At 34.4% G+C, this 18,551-nt stretch overlaps 5 protein-coding genes across 5 annotated transcripts; 2 read left to right on the top strand and 3 right to left on the bottom strand. All coding sequences in view use genetic code 12, as the record gives it.

The window, feature by feature from the left end:
• Positions 1–413: 413 nt before the first annotated feature.
• CD36_32570 (pre-rRNA processing protein, putative) lies at positions 414–1,271 on the top strand (the record flags this gene model as incomplete). The annotated part of the gene is made up of 1 exon (XM_002422168.1): positions 414–1,271. One exon carries the CDS (start codon positions 414–416, stop codon positions 1,269–1,271), a length of 858 nt encoding a protein of 285 aa, XP_002422213.1.
• A 304-nt stretch (positions 1,272–1,575) lies between these two features.
• On the bottom strand, positions 1,576–2,121 carry CD36_32560 (thiosulfate sulfurtransferase, mitochondrial precursor, putative; the record flags this gene model as incomplete). Its single annotated transcript, XM_002422167.1, has 1 exon — positions 1,576–2,121. One exon carries the CDS (start codon positions 2,119–2,121, stop codon positions 1,576–1,578), a length of 546 nt encoding a protein of 181 aa, XP_002422212.1.
• A 627-nt stretch (positions 2,122–2,748) lies between these two features.
• CD36_32540 (C-1-tetrahydrofolate synthase, mitochondrial precursor, putative) lies at positions 2,749–5,589 on the bottom strand (the record flags this gene model as incomplete). Its single annotated transcript, XM_002422166.1, has 1 exon — positions 2,749–5,589. One exon carries the CDS (start codon positions 5,587–5,589, stop codon positions 2,749–2,751), a length of 2,841 nt encoding a protein of 946 aa, XP_002422211.1.
• Positions 5,590–6,510: 921 nt separating this feature from the next.
• On the top strand, positions 6,511–13,146 carry CD36_32530 (DNA polymerase epsilon, catalytic subunit, putative; the record flags this gene model as incomplete). The annotated part of the gene is made up of 1 exon (XM_002422165.1): positions 6,511–13,146. The coding sequence occupies one exon, from the start codon at positions 6,511–6,513 to the stop codon at positions 13,144–13,146; it is 6,636 nt and encodes a 2,211-aa protein (XP_002422210.1).
• Positions 13,147–13,303: 157 nt separating this feature from the next.
• Positions 13,304–15,907, bottom strand: CD36_32520 (conserved hypothetical protein; the record flags this gene model as incomplete). The annotated part of the gene is made up of 1 exon (XM_002422164.1): positions 13,304–15,907. The coding sequence occupies one exon, from the start codon at positions 15,905–15,907 to the stop codon at positions 13,304–13,306; it is 2,604 nt and encodes an 867-aa protein (XP_002422209.1).
• Between the last annotated feature and the right edge of the window lie 2,644 nt (positions 15,908–18,551).

Raw genomic sequence — 18,551 nt, 5'->3', positions numbered from 1 at the left:
TTTACGGAATATTAAGGTTTGTATAATGCAAGCGGGCGGAGGAGAAGATTCCAATGGAGACAGATGTTGAAGGGGAACAAAGAGAAAACAAACAAACAATCATCCTCATATAATAATGCGATTTATTCAGTTAGCTTATCTCCGGGTAAACCAAAATCAAAAGACGCTAATATAATTCAACTCAAATTGTATAAATATAAAGTTCTTCTACAATAAAGATATACTAGAATCATTGTGCAAATCAATCATGTCATAGTGAGATGTTTGCAATAATTTTTTGGTAAAGCCAACCCACACAAACTTAGAAGTTTGTTAGACTAGTTCTGTGTGGTGTACTCATCGCACCAAATATTTTTTTGCTTTTACAAGTTCCTACTGACATTGCTTTATCACACACTGTCCAGCCTTTGTCCATGTCAAGAGGTAAAACAATAAGACCGTCATATTACGATGAAGATGAATCTTCACAAGATGAATTGGAATATACTTTAAATAAAGGCCGTTCAAATATTGGTTCAGAATCAGATTCAGATGTTGATGAAATGTCCAAAATATCATTTGGTGCTCTTAATCGAGCTCAAACCAAACTAAATAAAAACAACCAAAAGCATAAACCCTCATCATGGAAGGAGAATATTAATAATTCCTCTGAAGAATTTTTCGATTCAGACTCAGATTCAGATGGTCCACCAGAAGAAACAAGTTCCAAAGATACCAAAAAGAAGAAAAACAAACATGCGCCATCAGAATCCTCTTCCAAACGACCAGTCTCAAGGATAAGAGATATACCAGGATTACCCTCTCGAAAGCAACAAACTTTACATACTGATATTAGATTTGATGCTGCGTATGGGAAAGCTGATTTGATAAAGGCAAGGAAAGATTATGCCTTTTTAGATGAATATCGAAAGCAAGAAATAGCAAGTATGGAAAGTTTATTAAAGGATAAAAAGAATAAATTGAATGATGATGAAAGAGAAGAGATTAAACTACAGTTACAATCATTGAAATCTCGAATGGATACTTTGAAAAATCGTGATTTGGAAAATAATATATTATCAAATTATAAAAAGCAACAAATGGAAAGTTTTAAAGAAGGTAAAGTAAATAAACCTTATTTTCTTAAACGTAGTGATAAACGAAAGATATTACAAAAGGCCAAATTTGATTCTATGAAACCTAAACAAAGAGAAAAAGCAATGGAAAGGAAAAGGAAAAAGAGATTGGGTAAAGAATTCCGACAATTGGAATTTAGGCCAACTAATCGATAAACGTTGTCTTTATAGAGTCCTTTCTTTCTTCTTAATATACATATATATATTTCTTTTCTGTTCTATAAAATTATCAACAAAAAACATAGCAAAAATGTTTGGAACAAAACAAAACAAAACAAAATAAAATAAAATAAAAACATTAATAAAACTATTTGACAAGAGGGTGGCATATGTGTCGAAACATATATATACATGGGCAACAACGTATGTAGAATACTTGATAAAGTCCATTATATGAATGGGAACGGAAATGGGAACGGGGGAAAAAACTGACAAACTAACTTAATTGTCCTTTGTATTATTAGTTCTTTTTATTTTCATGTTGTACCCAATCTTCCCAACTTCCAAGGTAATTTCCTCTTTTTTTATAACCAAAAGTATTGGCTAATTCTTCAGCTGCAGTAGATCTAACACCTCCAAGACAATAGAAAATCAATTCTTTATCAGTACTTGGTTTAGAGAAACCAAAATGTTCTTGAAATTCTTCTTCTGGTAAATCCAATGCACCAGGACTACTTTTGAATGGGATATTCAAAGCTCCTGGTATATGACCATCTCCAAACTCAGTTGGTTCTCTAACATCTACTAAAATAGAATCTGGATGTTTTTCAGGGTGTACTGCTACGTCTTTAACATCATCGTATTTGTACACTTTTGCCTCTGGGGATTCAGTTAACACACTATAGAATCTTGGTGTGGCTTTCAATCCATTAAACAAAGAAGATTTAGTGGCATTATGGAATGATCTTGGGATTGATCTAAATGTGATGGAAGATAAATAACGAGATGATGTTGGGGCGACCACTGTTTTGATAATTGAAGTAGTGGATTTCTTTAATGCAAACATTTCTCAAAAGTATTTGATTTAATAGGTAGTTCTATAATATGTACACGTGAATGTATAATGTTCCAATAATTTAATTGTGTGACTTGATATGTGCAAGTTCTATACCAATTGGGGAAGGGGTGTTATAGGAATTCGTTATCTATCAAAGACTTATTAAACAATTGAAAGAAAATTTTCTGTCTCATTTTTTTTTTTTTTTGCTGTGGGAATGAAATTGAAATTAGTGTGCGTGTGTGTTCAATGGGAAAAATAAAATGACTACTCTCAATTTTCTCGTGGGCATTTTTCTTAGCCCCAAGCTTACTGTTGTATATTAGCCCTAAAACACCACCAGAATCAATTCTTTGTCCCCCTACATTCTGAAAAAGACGATTTAGGCATACAACGCTAGTGATTCCTACTTCACTAATACTAAAACATGTATATCTGTATATATCATTACGTTTGTGTTGAAACTATCCTATATATAAAAAAAAAAAGACAAAATCTAATTACAAATCCAAAATACATAAAAACTGAAAATAAAAATCTATTCGTGACATTCATTAAAACATTGTTGAAAAAGTTTTAAAATATCCAAAATCTGCCTTCTAAATTGAATTTCAGATTCCTTAAGTTCTCTTTTTTTTAAAACAATCCATCAATTTCACCATCTTCATTGACTTCAACATTCATAAATCCACAATGAGTTGGCAAACCTGGAATGGTTTGAATTTCAGCCGCCAAAGCATACAAGTAACCAGCACCAATTGAAGCTCTAACATCTCTGATTGGGAATTTGAATCCAGTTGGAACACCTTTCAAATTGGCGTCATGTGACAATGAATATTGTGTTTTGGCAATACAAATAGGTAATTTACCAAAACCCTGTTTAGTATAAAGATCAATCTTCTTTTGTGCTTCTGGCAAAAATTCAACTTCACCAGCACCATACATTTCCTTGGCAATAGTAGAAATTTTTTCTTCCACTGATGGTTCTAATCCATACAAAAAGTTGAAATTCTTTTCTGGTGAATTGGCAGCATTGATAACACCTTGAGCTAAATCAACAGCACCTTTGCCACCTTCTTCCCAATGGTTGGATACAATAGCATCAACAGCTCCAGCTTTCAAGGCTTCCTCTCTGATAACTTCATGTTCTTTGTCGGAATCAGAAGACATTTTGTTGATGGCAACAACTACTGGCAAACCATAACTCTTGGCATTGGCAATATGTTTGGCCAAGTTGGAACAACCTTTTCTCAACAACTCAACGTTTTCTTGAGTGTATTCTGGAGCCAATGGTGCACCAGCTTTGACTTCTGGACCACCACCATGAACTTTCAATGCACGAACAGTGGCAACAATGACAATGACATCGGGAACTAATCCTGATGATCTACATTTGATATTAATGAATCTTTCACCACCCATAGTAAAATCAAATCCAGCTTCAGTAACCACATAACCTTCTTGTTCTTTTCTTTCTTCTTCAGACAATTCAGTAGAAGTACCGGCTAATTTCAAAGCCATTTTATCGGCTAAAATAGATGAAGCACCAATGGAAATATTGGCAAATGGACCAGCATGAACGAAAACTGGGGTACCTTCCAATGTTTGCATAATATTTGGTTTGATGGCATCTTTTAACAAGGCTGTCAAGGCACCAGCACATCCAATATCTTCACAAGTAATTGGAACTCCAGCTTTGGAAGACCCAATAACCATTTTACCTAATCTTTCTCTCATATCTTCTAAGGAGTTGGCCAATGCCAAGATAGCCATACATTCCGAAGCAACAGTGATATCAAATCCAGTGGCTCTAGTGAACCCTTTTTCTGTTGGTGCTTGACCAACAGTAATTCCTCTCAAGAATCGATCATTACAATCAACAACTCTTCTCCAAGTAATGGATTCCGGATCAATGTCCAATCTGGCAAATTGTGTGATCTCCTCTGGGGTCAATTCATTAGGATCAGTTTTGGTAATTCCCAACTTTTCTAATCTTCTCAACATTGAAGGGGTGAATTTTCTGACACCTTTCTTTTCTGGTACTAATCTTCTGTACAAAGGACCATCCTTTTGGGTGCTTTCATGAAACATTCTTGTATCGATTGCTGCAGCTAACAAGTTGTTGGCCATTGTTATGGCATGTATATCACCCGTAACGTGCATGTTGAATTCATCCATAGGAATGACTTGTGAGTAACCACCACCGGCAGCACCACCTTTGATACCAAATGTTGGGCCCATAGATGGCTGTCTGACATTGGCAAAGACATTTTTCTTCAAATGAGCACCCAAAGCTTGTGCCAATCCCACAGTAGTAGTAGATTTACCTTCACCTAAAGGAGTTGGAGTAATACCAGTAACTAAAACATATTTACCATTAACTTTGTTGTTCAAACGTTTCAAAATATCAAGGGAAACTTTGGCCTTGTAAAAACCAAATGGTTCTAATTCAGCATCCAAAATACCTGCTTCTTCAGCAACTTGAGTAATTCTTTTTGGTTGCTGAGCACGAGAAATTTCAAAGTCGGAAGGAACTGGTTTTTGTAAATGCAATTTTAAAGGGTTGGTGAACTTTGGTGTCTCATTGTTGGTCTTGTAATGTTTTTTGGCACCAATGACAACATTATCCAAAAGACAAGCAACTGTCATTGGACCAACACCACCTGGAACTGGGGTGATGAAACTAGCCTTTTCTTTAGCAGATTCAAATTCAACGTCACCAACCATACGTTGGCCTGATTTTTTACTAGCATCAGGAATAAAGTTGGTGCCAACATCGATAACTACAACACCATCCTTTAACCATTCACCTTTAATAAATTGTGGTTGTCCAATGGCGGCAACAATAATGTCGGCATCAGCCAAGTAATTTTTAAGTTTTTCTAATGGGGTTTTGGAATGAACAACAGTAACATTTGCATTAGCCTTAGTGAGTAAACGGGCAATTGGTTTACCAACAATATCTGATCTCCCCAAAACTACAACATCTTTACCTTCAAGATCAATTTTAGATTTCTCAAACAAATGCATGATCCCCTTTGGTGTGCAAGGCAAAAATAATGGTTCACCACCTTTTTTGGCCAATTCCCCAACATTGAATGGACCAAACCCATCAACGTCTTTGTCAGCTAAAACGGCATCAGTAATTTTAGCTTCATCAATGTGACCAGGTAAAGGCAATTGTACTAAAATCCCATCAACATCCAATGAATTGTTCAACTTTTCAATTTGACTCAACAATTCAAATTCAGAGATATCTTCAGGTAATTTAATAAGTTCACAACCAATACTAGCTTCTTCAGCTGCTTTCAATTTCATTTTGACGTACGTGTTAGAATCTGGTCTGTCACCAACTTGAATAATCGATAAATGAGGTTTAAATTCTGGGTGTTTTAATTGAAATTGAGCAATATCATCATGGATCTTAGTACGAAGATCCAAAGCAATGGCTTTACCATCAATAAGTTCAGCTACCATGATTGTTGTTGGAACTGAGTAAATCGGTGAAAAAAAAAAAAAAGGCGAGAAAGAAAAGGAGTAATATGAATTAAATGATTGAAATTTTATGGATTTTAAAATGTGTTGAAAATTTACATCGTTTAAATATGATAGGGAGAAAACTGGAAGATTACGTAAAATTCGGCTGACACCGTTGATAGGCAAAGGAAAAATTTTTTGCTTCAATTTATTTAACTTCGTTTTATTTTTTTTTAACCTCGCAATAAGAAAAAATACTTCACAATCTTAGTAAGATCGGGAACAGAAGTGGTACCCCTCGTTTTTTTGACTCTGATTTGAATGATTATGAGTAATACTAAATTAAATACATTTGAGCAGCAGACCTAAAATTAATATATCAAAACATATATATATATATAGATTATTGATCTCCTGTATTAATAGTGGTCTGTATTTCATCATGGCTTTTGACACCTTCTTTGAAATAACAGTTATCAAGGTAGTCAAAACCTATTCTTTTTTCATTTCTTCTTTGTCTTACTTCCAGATAAAAGGTATACAATATTACATTTACCTCTTTTTTAGAAATGCTGTTGTTTTTTTAAAAGAATTTCTTTGAGTGGCTGTTTTTGAATTTCAACTTTTATGAATGGGACTGGCCTGGCAGGAAACAACATCAACTGGTGCTTTCCCTCTACAACAAATCATCATGAACACAATAAAAAATAGTAAGAATCTGGTGGTATACGTATATACAGGAATACGCGTGTAATCAGAATTTCCAAAATAAAAAAAAATTATTTGCATCTTGTCTTGCAAGTACTCTTTCTATTTTTTTCCAATCTTTGACAGATATAAACTAATCCTAATTCGCCCCATTTCACCTTTGATTGTATTAAGCTTCTACAGAAATCACATTTAATAAATCCAAACAGTAAGATGTCACTGCGACCAAATACTTTTAAAGGGTCAACGTCAGCCCGTTTTGTTAAAAATCAGATGACAACCAACTATAGAAATTCTAATGATTACCGCCAGCAAAATGGGAGAAACCAGCAGCAACAACAACCAGTTGATCCTTATGTGGCTAATAATCCTATGCTTAATGATTCAATACAAAAGAAAGAATTGGTTGAACGAATAGACCACATTGACTCGATTATGGGCTTTGATCGTTTAGAACACGGAGAGAATGACGGGAATAAACCTCGAAAAGGTTGGTTAATCAACATGCACGCCACAACCATCCCCACTGATGATTATTTAACAGGATATTCCGGGGTAGATTATTATTTCTTAGATGAAGAAGGTGGAAGTTTTAAAGCCACACTACAATTTGATCCATATTTTTTTGTTGACGTGTTACCAGGAGATCATGAACTGGAAGTTGAAGAGTGGATGAGAAAGTATTTAGAATCTGCAAACGTTAAAGGTTTTGGTCGAGTCATAAAAGAAGATTTGAAATTACCTAACCATTTGTTGGGTTTGAAGAAAACCTTGATTAAACTAAGTTTCCATAACATTCAAGATTTACTAGCAGCAAGAAGGTTATTATCACCCATTATCAAAGATAATCAACTAAAACGAGAATCACGGAATATGTATACGTTTAAAGAAATAGAAACAATAATGGACCCCTCGGTATACATAGATGATATAAGGGAATATGACGTTCCATACCATGTGAGAGTCTCGATAGACAAAAATGTTAGAGTTGGGAAATGGTACGATGTTTATGCAAAGCATTCCAAAGTTGAGTTCGTTGAAGATAAAGAAAAAATTGCATTTGCCGATCCGGTTGTGTTGGCATTCGATATTGAAACAACCAAGGCACCTTTGAAGTTCCCCGATGCCAAAATTGATCAAATTATGATGATATCGTATATGATAGACGGTGAAGGGTTTTTGATTACAAACAGAGAGATCATTTCAGAAGACATTGATGATTTTGAATATACTCCAAAACCTGAGTACCCAGGTATGTTTACAATTTTTAATGAACCCGATGAAAAGCATGCGTTGAAGAGATTTTTTGAACATATACGTGATGTGAAACCAACTGTCATTGCAACGTTCAATGGTGATTTTTTTGATTGGCCATTTGTGGAGAATAGAACAAGATTTCATGATATGGACATGTTTGAAGAAATTGGGTTTGCCAAAGATAATGAAGGTGAGTATAAGTCAAAATATTGTGTTCATATGGATTGTTTCCGATGGGTCAAAAGAGATTCGTACTTGCCACAAGGGTCTCAAGGTTTGAAAGCAGTCACTACTGCTAAATTGGGATATAACCCAACAGAATTGGATCCAGAATTGATGACCCCCTACGCTTATGATAAACCACAATTGCTTTCTGAATATTCTGTTTCTGATGCCGTTGCCACATACTACTTGTATTATAAGTATGTTCATCCATTCATTTTTTCCTTGTGTACCATTATTCCATTAAATCCAGACGAGGTTTTGAGAAAAGGTACTGGTACGTTATGTGAAATGTTGCTTTCCGTGCAAGCATACGAGGGAAACATTTTATTGCCTAACAAACATTCTGATCCAATTGAAAGGTTTTACGATGGTCATTTACTAGAATCTGAAACCTATGTGGGAGGACACGTTGAGTCTTTGGAGGCTGGTGTGTTCCGAAGTGATATACCTACGCATTTCAAGATTGATCCTAGTGCTATCGATGAACTATTGGGAAACTTGCATAACTCCATCAAGTTTTGTATTGAAGTTGAGAATGGCAAGAAAATGGAAGATGTTGATAATTTTGACGAAATCTATTCACGGATTGAATCAAGTTTGTTGGAGTTGAAAAATAATCCGTCGAGAGAGGAGAAACCATTAATTTATCACGTCGATGTGGCATCAATGTATCCAAATATTATGACATCCAACCGTTTGCAACCAGATTCAATGAAATCAGAAGAAGATTGTGCTGCCTGTGATTTCAACCGTCCTGGGAAAAACTGTGATCGAAGACTACCTTGGGCATGGAGAGGTGAATACTATCCTGCTGAAATGAATGAATACAATATGATTAAACGAACTTTGCAAAATGAAACCTTCCCCGGAGCTAGACCATGGTTGCCTCCTAGAACTTTTGATGAATTGTCTTATGCTGAGCAAGCAGCAAAGATCAAAAAGAGAATATCAGATTATTCTCGGAAAGTTTATCATAGAGTCAAATCCAGTAAAGTTGTTACCAGAGAGGCAATCATTTGTCAACGAGAAAACCCGTTTTATGTCGACACTGTCAGAAGTTTCCGTGACAGAAGATACGAGTTTAAAGGGTTAGCTAAAGTGTGGAAGGGGAAAGTTGGTAAAATTGCAGCAAATGACACAATTGCCAAAGATGAAGCCAAAAAAATGGTAGTGCTTTATGATTCCTTGCAGTTGGCACATAAAGTTATTTTGAATTCCTTCTATGGGTATGTTATGAGAAAAGGTTCACGTTGGTACTCTATGGAAATGGCCGGTGTTACTTGTCTTACCGGTGCAACAATTATCCAAATGGCGAGAGCGTTGGTTGAACGAATTGGTAGACCATTAGAATTAGATACCGATGGTATTTGGTGTATTCTTCCTAAATCATTCCCAGAGAATTTCAATCTAAAATGTAAAGATGGAAAAAAGATCTTTTTGGAGTACCCGTGCTCTATGTTGAATTATTTGGTTCATGAAAAATTTACAAATCATCAATATCAAGATTTGGTTGACCCTGACACCTTCAAATACAAAACACGTTCGGATAATTCCATTTTCTTTGAAGTTGATGGTCCTTATAAAGCAATGATTTTACCAACATCAAAAGAAGAAGGGAAAGGGTTGAAAAAGAGATATGCAGTTTTCAATGAAGATGGTTCGTTAGCAGAATTAAAAGGATTTGAATTGAAAAGAAGAGGAGAATTGCAATTGATCAAAAATTTCCAATCTGATATATTCAAGTTATTTTTGGAAGGAGATACTTTAGACACATGTTATCAAGCTGTTGCAACGGTGGCAAACAATTGGTTGGATGTATTGGACACAAAGGGAGGCATGCTTGAAGATGAAGATTTAATTGAGTTGATTTGTGAAAACAGAAGTATGTCTAAAAGTTTGGCGGAGTATGGAGATCAAAAATCTACTTCTATTACCACTGCGAAAAGATTAGGTGAGTTTTTAGGGGAGGAAATGGTTAAAGATGCCGGTTTAGCTACCAAATATATTATTAGTGCCAAGCCAATAGGGTCTCCAGTCACTGAAAGGGCAATTCCGGTATCTATTTTTTCTTCCGATAAAAAAGAAATATTTTTGAAGAAATGGTTAAAAGATCCATCTTTAAACAAATTTAGTCCAAGGGATGTTATTGACTGGAATTATTATTATGAGAGATTAGCATCAGTGGTACAAAAGATTATTACTATTCCAGCAGCTCTTCAAAATGTCAAAAATCCCGTCCCCAGAGTGCCTCATCCAGATTGGCTTCAAAGAAAAGTGAAAAGCAGTGAAGATACTATGCAACAAAAATCAATTTCGAATTTCTTTAAGCAGACCACTAAAGAAAACATCAAACTTAAAGATATAGAAGATTTTGGTGAAGTTGATGCTTCTGTGCCAAAGGGTAAAGTAGTTAAGGTTACTTCAAGAAAGAGAAAGTCTGGAAAGGCTAATATAGTTGATGATGCTGAAGAAGATGAAAAGAATCAAGCAATTTTGAATGGGCCATGTCCATCTATGACGGAGGATTATCAAGGATTTTTACAATACCAAAAGGCAAAATGGAAAGTCCAACAAGCTGGTCGAGAAAGACGAAGAAGATTATTTGGAACAAATTCAGAGAGTTCACAAAGGTCTACTGTGGGAGGAATGTTCAGGAAACGAGCTGAGAATATAGCTGGGTCAAATTGGGAAATCTTAGAGTACAAGCTAGACTCAACTAAGCCAGGGGATTTGAAGGTATATGTAAGAGCTAGTGATAAAGTTCACACATTTACTTTCCATGTTCCTAAAAAAGTTTATGCTTCTTTCAAGACCAAGTTGTCTCAAAGGAAAAGTATTCCTGGGTGTGAAATCGAGGAATCAAATGCAATTTTACCAAATGGTCATGATGGTACAAATCTATACAAACTTACGATGGCACAATCTGTTTTCCAAGAACAAATGAGTGATGTGGATAGTTTATTACAGGACTCGAATATCAGGGGGCTTTATGAAAGTAACATTGATCCTGTGTCTCGAGCTATAATAGAGTTGGGTAACACTATTAAATTTGATGATACAAGAGTAGGTGCTTTAGGGAAGGGGTTGAAAACTGGGTTCAATACCAGAGAATTGATCAAAGTAAGTTCTGAGAGTTACTTGAGAAAGTTTGATATGGATATAGTTTATTTGTTGCATATTGTTACCAACAGTTATGAGTTTTTCGCTCTTTTTACTACTTGGGAGAATGACTGTCAAATGTTTGTTTTGAAGCCATCTGCTAATGCACAGGAATTGCCAAGTAATATGCATAAGATTTATCGTGACATATATGAATCCAAAATGGAGAAATTGGAGAAAGTCCTGAATGTTGTGAATTACCCTGCTGAAATGTCATTTGATGTGAAATATTACCATGACAGTGCCAAGTTGTTCAAGAAACTTAACCAAGTTATTGGGAAAATCCATGAAAGCAGAAGCAACAAAGCATTTTTAGCAATACAATCGCCGTATTCCAGTAGAATTTTAAACGTTTTGAATACAACTGAAGATTTCCCAACTATTAAGATGAATATCAGTGAATTGTCCTTGCCAGCAGTTGGATGGCAATCGTTGATTTCAAAGCGTGTGATCAATCATTATTTTGTTTTAGGGTCCTGGATAAAGAACTTGACTGCATTCGCTAAATATGCCAATATTCCGCTTTGTAACTTGCAGATTGAAAATATTGGCTTTTTAGTTGATATTGAGTATGCAAGAAGACTAAGTGAGAACAATATTGTGTTGTGGTGGTCTCCAAATCCTTTGCCAGACCTTGGTGGGTTTGAGATGGATAGAATGATAGACTTTGACAGCTTGGCTTTCCCCACCATTAACAATCCAGAGATTTACGAAACTGCATGTTTGGAAGTTGAAATTGGAACTTTGACTATAAATACAATACTTACCAGTGCGCTTATTAACGAAGCAGAGGGAACTGATTTGGCAGATGAAAATATGCATTTTGATAAAAATAACGGTGCTTCCACTTTTGCTGAAGATTCCTTTTCGAGTCCTGCATTGTCAATACTCAGATCAATGGTGAAAGATTGGTGGGATGATGCATTACGTAACAATGTCAATGCCGATTCAATAATGAACACTTTAGTCACTTGGGTTCAGCGTAACGATTCAATGTTATATGATCCTTCCTTACATTATCATGTACATAACTTAACTTCCAAGGCACTTTTGCAATTAATTAGTGAGTTCAAGCGAATGGGGGCACAAGTGATTTTTGCCAACAGGAACAAATTGTTGATTCAGACTTCCAAGATTTCCGTGGAGAACTCATACGCATATGGTCAATATATTTTGAAAGCAGCCAGATCTAAACCTTTGTTTAACTTTTTAGATTTGAGAATAGTCAAGTATTGGGATATTTTGATATGGATGGATGAATTTAATTATGGAGGTAGAAGCTGTACGGAAATTGTCAATGAAGAAATGCAAAACTTGGTTCCAGAAAATCATTGGCACTTGCAAAAGTTCTTGCCAATAATATTTCAAAATGAATTTGAAGATTGGCTTGTGATATTCTTGGATGCATTGTCAAAATATAAAAATGAGAATTTACTTGGAAAGGGAGTTCAAGCAAATACACCTAGAGTCACCCAAATTGTTCACATTTTAAAAGGTCAGAAAAAATTACAAGCGCAAGAAGTAGAAGAAGAGGAAGTTGATCATGGAGTTATCGAAACTTTTAAAAAACCAATATTACGAAGAATTGAAAAATTGTATCGCCGACAACTTGAAGCCATTCTTAATCCCGAATTTAAACAGGAATATGAATTTCCAACCTTGGCCGGGTCTTATTTGCATATGAAGAATCCTGCTTTAGAATTAGTGAAATTTTTATGTCATGTGTTTGCATTATCAGAAAAAAGATCTAAAGAAGTTAGAATCTTGAAAAAAGAATTATTGTTAATATTTGATGTTCGTGATTTCAGTAAAGATGCTACATTTAGGGATCCTTGTACATCTTTGAAACTTCCTCACGTGATATGTGATTATTGTAATCATATAAGGGATATTGATTTATGTCGTGAAGAAGAAATCAATATTTGGAACTGTTTAAATTGCCACAAAGCGTATAATAAGATTGCTCTTGAAGAGGAAATTATCAACCAGTTTAACAAATTGTTTGTCAAGTTTTATGGTCAGGATTTGAAGTGTAATAAATGTAATCAAATAAGACAGAACAACATGGACTTACATTGTAAATGTTCTGGAAATTGGGTCGAAACTATTGGTTATCACATAGTTGAAAAACAATTTCAAACATTTGTGAATGTGGCAAAATTCTATAATTTACAGTTATTGAATGGCTTAGTTGAAGAGATTGTTTGATAAGGACATGGATATACCATATATAAATAAATAAATAAATAAATAAATAAATAACAATAGATTAATAAAAATTACTATTTATACAACACTGTAAAACAATCTAATAAAAATATTAATATATAAACGCACACACGAAATGAAAACAAAAGACTAATGTTCATGATCTGGTAGTTTTTCCCCTAGTCAAGATTCTTAAGAATTCCTTTTTGGAATAGATTGGATTTGCTTCAATCTTTCTAACTAAATCATTCAACCCCATTTCTTTTCTGAGCATATACTGATCGAAAACTTTAACAATATCAAAAATATAATCTTCATCGACTTCATTTATTGGTTTGTTGATATTGTCTTCACTCAATTCTGGTAAAAGTTGTTCAATAAAATCAATAATAACTTTCCTACTGGTATAGATCTGAAAGTCCAACTGATTTTTGATCCAACCAAGACCCCATTTTTTGGTACGCTTGACAATCAAAGTCCATTCCTCAGCCAATTGAGTCACGGTAGTGATATTACTGTTCATGACAAATGGAGGAATGAGATCATTTGTGTCTGGTAAGATCTCTAGTTTTTGACGTTTAGAATGATATGGTGACTCTTCACTTTCTTCTTCATCTTTATTCCCAGAGTCATCTTCAGCATTCAAGTTAACTACTACTGGAGGAAATTCATCTTCATGAATATTGACGTCATCGACGTCGTCGTCATCATCATCGTCGTCATCACCACTCTCAATGAGTACTCCAATAGCTTTTGAACTTTTGTCTACTTTCTCAAACAGAGGAATAGGTTCAAGTTGCAACATTTCGTTTTCTAAAGCCAAGGCTTCGTTTGAAAGTGGCAGTCTGACGTGGCCAGGATTATCTTTGAAATTATCAGCACCACTTCCACTTGCTTGTTCTGAAGACAAGGAATTCCCTGTACCACCTTGATCATTGAAAAATAAAGGTGGAACATTTGCCGTTAATGAAGATATTGATGATGTAGCGCCAGAATAGGTATTTGCACCAGTGCCACCACTGCTACTACTGGCTGCTTCTGTACTACTGGATCCACTTGGATTAAAGCCTGGTCTCGTTTTATGGCTAGTTAAAAACTCTTCAACAGTTTCCAACCCCTGTACTACTAATGGATAATCAACAAAAATTTCAGCATTTAACTTGTGTAATACTTGTAATCGTTTCAAAATTTTCCGTAATTTTTTCACGGGGATATTTGAATCTTGACTAACAATTTCGGTGATGAAAAATTGTGTCACCGTTTCACCCGTTACATGAAAATGTTGCAAACCTTGTCCGGAACAAAATAACGCATAGCGCTTAAACTCATTTTTGTGCAAAATTTTATTAGCTTCTGTAAATCCATTAAACTCGTTGGTGGAAATATACATTTCTTCCAATTTGGCTAGTAAGTCGATCTGATTCCCGGTATCAGCTGGTGGTAAGTACTCATCTTGATTACCTGTGCTATCCAAATATTTGTTGATTAAGAAAACGATATCACCTTCGGAATAGTCAAGATTGTATGCCTCACAATTGAGTTGATGCAACTTTAACAAACTAGTTCTTAACTTCTTTGAATTGCTTTTCTTGCTTTTATCGACTGACAAGGCTAAAAACTTGTTTAAAATATCTTCATCAATAACACTATCAGTTTTCCCATGACGAGCACAAAACCTGATGAATCTTTTCATATCAGTAGCATATGATTTGAATGTATTGGGCGTTAAACTACTAAGAATCGTAGACACATTTTCTGATTCAAGAACTTCTTGATTGAATTTCTTTAATAAATACTCTTCTGCTTCAGTTAATTTAGTTTTTGAACTCTCACTTAATCTAAAAGCATCAACACCACTAGCAACCCCAACAATATCACCATCAATATCTTCAAGATCGTTTTCATTATCGTTATCTTTATCAAATGTTGTTTTTGTTAAAGAAGAAAAGTTTGTGGACTCTGTGTTGGTTTCACTCAGTTCCTTCAGTGTGTTTGAGCGAGAAGTCAAAGGTGTCGAAGATGAAGAACTACTTCCTTTTCCTGAACTGGTTTGCTGCTTATTTGATTGAACCTTGTCTTTGTGGGTGCTCATAATTTCTTGCACTATGTTATCTCCTAAGACTAAATATGGTTGTTGTATAGAATAGACAATTCTATTCATATGATATAGCTTATTTATGGAGGATCTCAAACTTTTTATTGTGTTCTCGGTAATTTGTCCTCGTTTTTCGATTTCCACCTCAATTAATTCTTTTACTAAAGAATAAGTTACGTAAAAATTATCCAACCCCTTGTTTGCACAGTGGGAAATATATCTTCTTATTTGGTAAAGATATTTCTCTTGAGTTTCAGGCTGTAACGATTTCAATGTCCTGGATGCTGCTTCATTTTCCAAGACTTCTGTTCTGAATTTATTCAACAATACTTGTTCGGTGGCAGGTCGATTTTGAAAAAAGCTGGCGTTCCCCAAAGAAAATGATAAGTTGGAAACTGGTGAGTTCTCAGTAATTGGGTTTAATAATTCTGGCTGGATCCCTGGGATGGCTGAATGATGAACATTTGGTGGTTGAGGAGGAACATTGGCCAGATATAACGCTTGTGGGAAAGTGCTGGCCCCTGTTTCTTGCTGGGCGGTAGACCACTGAGTTGGTTGCTGATCAACATGTGTTGGCTGGAATGGGATTTGAGTATTGGGTGATTTGGACTTTTCACTGTCAACATTTTGTTGAAGCTTTGATCTTGACTTTTTACGTTTTACCATGGCTATGTTATTGAGTATCAGGGGAATATTAATAATAATAATAATTTGAAATACACATTAGAGGGTACACCAAATGAAATTCATAATCTTTAAAAAGTCTGCATGAGGAGCTTGTTTTGTATTAATATCAATTTGACTTTTAAAACTGTGATGTTTCCTTAAAACCAATGAATAAAATAGAGCCAAAGTAATAGGTTATTGTGTGTGCACCAAGAAAACTTTGAATAAGAAAGTGTGACAAAACTACCAAGTTCAACAAGGAGCTAATGTTGTTTGTCAAACTCTGTATGAATAAAAATCAAAAGTGTATCAGGTTTTAACTCCCTGTTTTTTTGGACTTTGTTTGATTTGGTTATAGAATAACAAAATAACTCTTACAGAAGCTTAATCAAGTACATGTAAAAAAAAAAAAGGCCTGCAGAAACTGACTTTTATTTGAATAAACTTCTATATAACCTCAAAATGCTCTTAATGGTAGGATTGTTAGTTTAAGTTGATTGTTTTCAATGCCCGGTTGATCGGCAGTTCAGTTCGGGGTTTCTTATTGCTTTGCAGATCTGGTTTTACATTACACCTGAGAAGATTGATATAGAAAAGCTCAGCATATTCTAAGTAATCAATTAACATATCTATATAATATAATAAATATAATATCACTTACAAATTTGCCTGCTATTGACTACTCTTGCACGTTTTTGCATATTGCAAAAGAATAATAAAAAAGTGACAAAAAAAAAAAAAAAACAGGATTACTATTTTAGGGGGCTAACATGGGTGGTGCCACAAACTCAATTTTTAAGCTTTGGTTTGTGTATGCTTTTTTTTGTTTTCCTTGGACAAACGGCTAATAAAGAAGTCACTTTAAGTTACTGAAACTGCTGATAACACTTTATGTTGTTGGATTGAATTTCTGCTATTCCAACGGATTATATTATTATGTGGAAATTAGTATATCCAGGGAGGTATAAAAACAAAGACGCTCTAAAATGGTTCAAACAATATAAACTTAATGACACATAAGCTGTTTTTACTCGAGTAACCAGTTTAGATAGAGAGCATAAAACCTATCAAACCAAGAATAAATAAATAACTTGTCCAGCAAGTAACAGTTTTTCATAATGGAAGTGTTGAGAGTAGCTTAACAAGCAAAATGATAGCTCTTACTAGAGCCTGAACATAAAGCAAACAACTACATCCAGTCTTATAAATTAGAAAAATAAACTACATTGGGTTTATTATTGTCATTACTTGATTCCTTGTTTGTTGTTGGTTACTTCTTTAAAGTAAGATCCCAATTTTACTTTTTTTTTTTTTGGTTTTGAGGGGTTATCTGGTATTTTATAAGAGAATTTAATCATCCCACACGACTTCAGTTAGAATCAATCACACCCACTACTTGAATTATTCAACCAATGATCCATCAGTAACATCTATATACTAGCAGTGATGTTTATTGCCTTATTTTGTATATTTATTTTTGTTAGTGTTAAAGAATTTCTGTAGTCTGACTATCAGCAAAACTTCTTTTCTAGAGTTTAATACACCAACACAAAACTAACAGTAAGCAATTCTTCAAACTTTGACTTTGTTTTGAATACCGCAAAGAACATAGTAGATTCAGTATCGACACAAAAAACTGTTGGTTTTAGCCTTTTTATAACAATATTATTTCAAGAACTACAAGAATTGAATTTTGTGGTGCAAAATAGTGAACGAAATTTATCTTTTTTTAGGTACATCAATTCTCCAGAAACATGGTGATATGGAGTCAAGATTTGTATATACATTGTTAACCCCTCTAATGTAAAACATTGGTGTTGAAAATGCTACTTTCTGGGCTTATGCGGTTTATATTGTTTCTCTTTTAGCAGTCTTTTGTTTTTACAATAGTAACTTTGAGCGGGTAATTTATTGGACTATGCATAAAACCTTATCCTAATAAAAAAAAAAAACACGGAAATTGTCACATGACAAATAATTATTCAGTTTGACGAAAAGAATAAGAATTGGACAATATATAAAAATAAAAGTTAATAATTTGGAATTGTTATGGTTTTTCCTTTACTTTTTACACCAGAAGTTAGACATCTTCGAAATTGGGGGGTTATCCAGTAATGCCTTAGTGGTACTCAATTTCTAGTAAAATCAAAGGAGTAATCGATATTCTGTTTGCTCTCGTTTTTGATATACTCTCCTTTCTTGTTGATGGGGTTACTTGTCATACGTAGAACTATGTAACATTTAAGAACTGAGGTTCAAGGTTTTTGTGTATCATGTAACTAGAAGTTCAGAAGTATCATCTAAAAAGAATACTCAATATAAAAATTAGCAGTGTTGTTTTTTACAGGCTATGTTTAATGTTTAGTAGTGTCAATTATTAAAGCCACCTGAAGTGCATGTATTTTGTTCCATTTCGTTCTCTACTTTATTGTTCTGTCTTCTTAGTTCTTTTTCGACACTGAACTAATGATGAATATAAATCCAGTCAGTATGCACAACTTTATTTTTAAAGTGTGACAAATTTATGTAGCTGTGGAGCTGTATCCAAGTATATTCAAATTCACAAAGGATCCATTCAGTTGAAACTTCTATTATATACTGACGTTGACCTTAATAAAAATTGGCATTCTGAAGTAAAAGTAAG

The sequence above is a fragment of the Candida dubliniensis genome, chromosome R (genome assembly GCF_000026945.1).
Source record: "Candida dubliniensis CD36 chromosome R, complete sequence".
In the NCBI taxonomy this organism is placed as follows: Eukaryota; Fungi; Ascomycota; class Pichiomycetes; order Serinales; family Debaryomycetaceae; genus Candida; species Candida dubliniensis.
The sequence above is the reverse complement of the archived record's forward strand: the minus strand, read 5'-3'. Positions and strand labels throughout refer to the sequence as shown.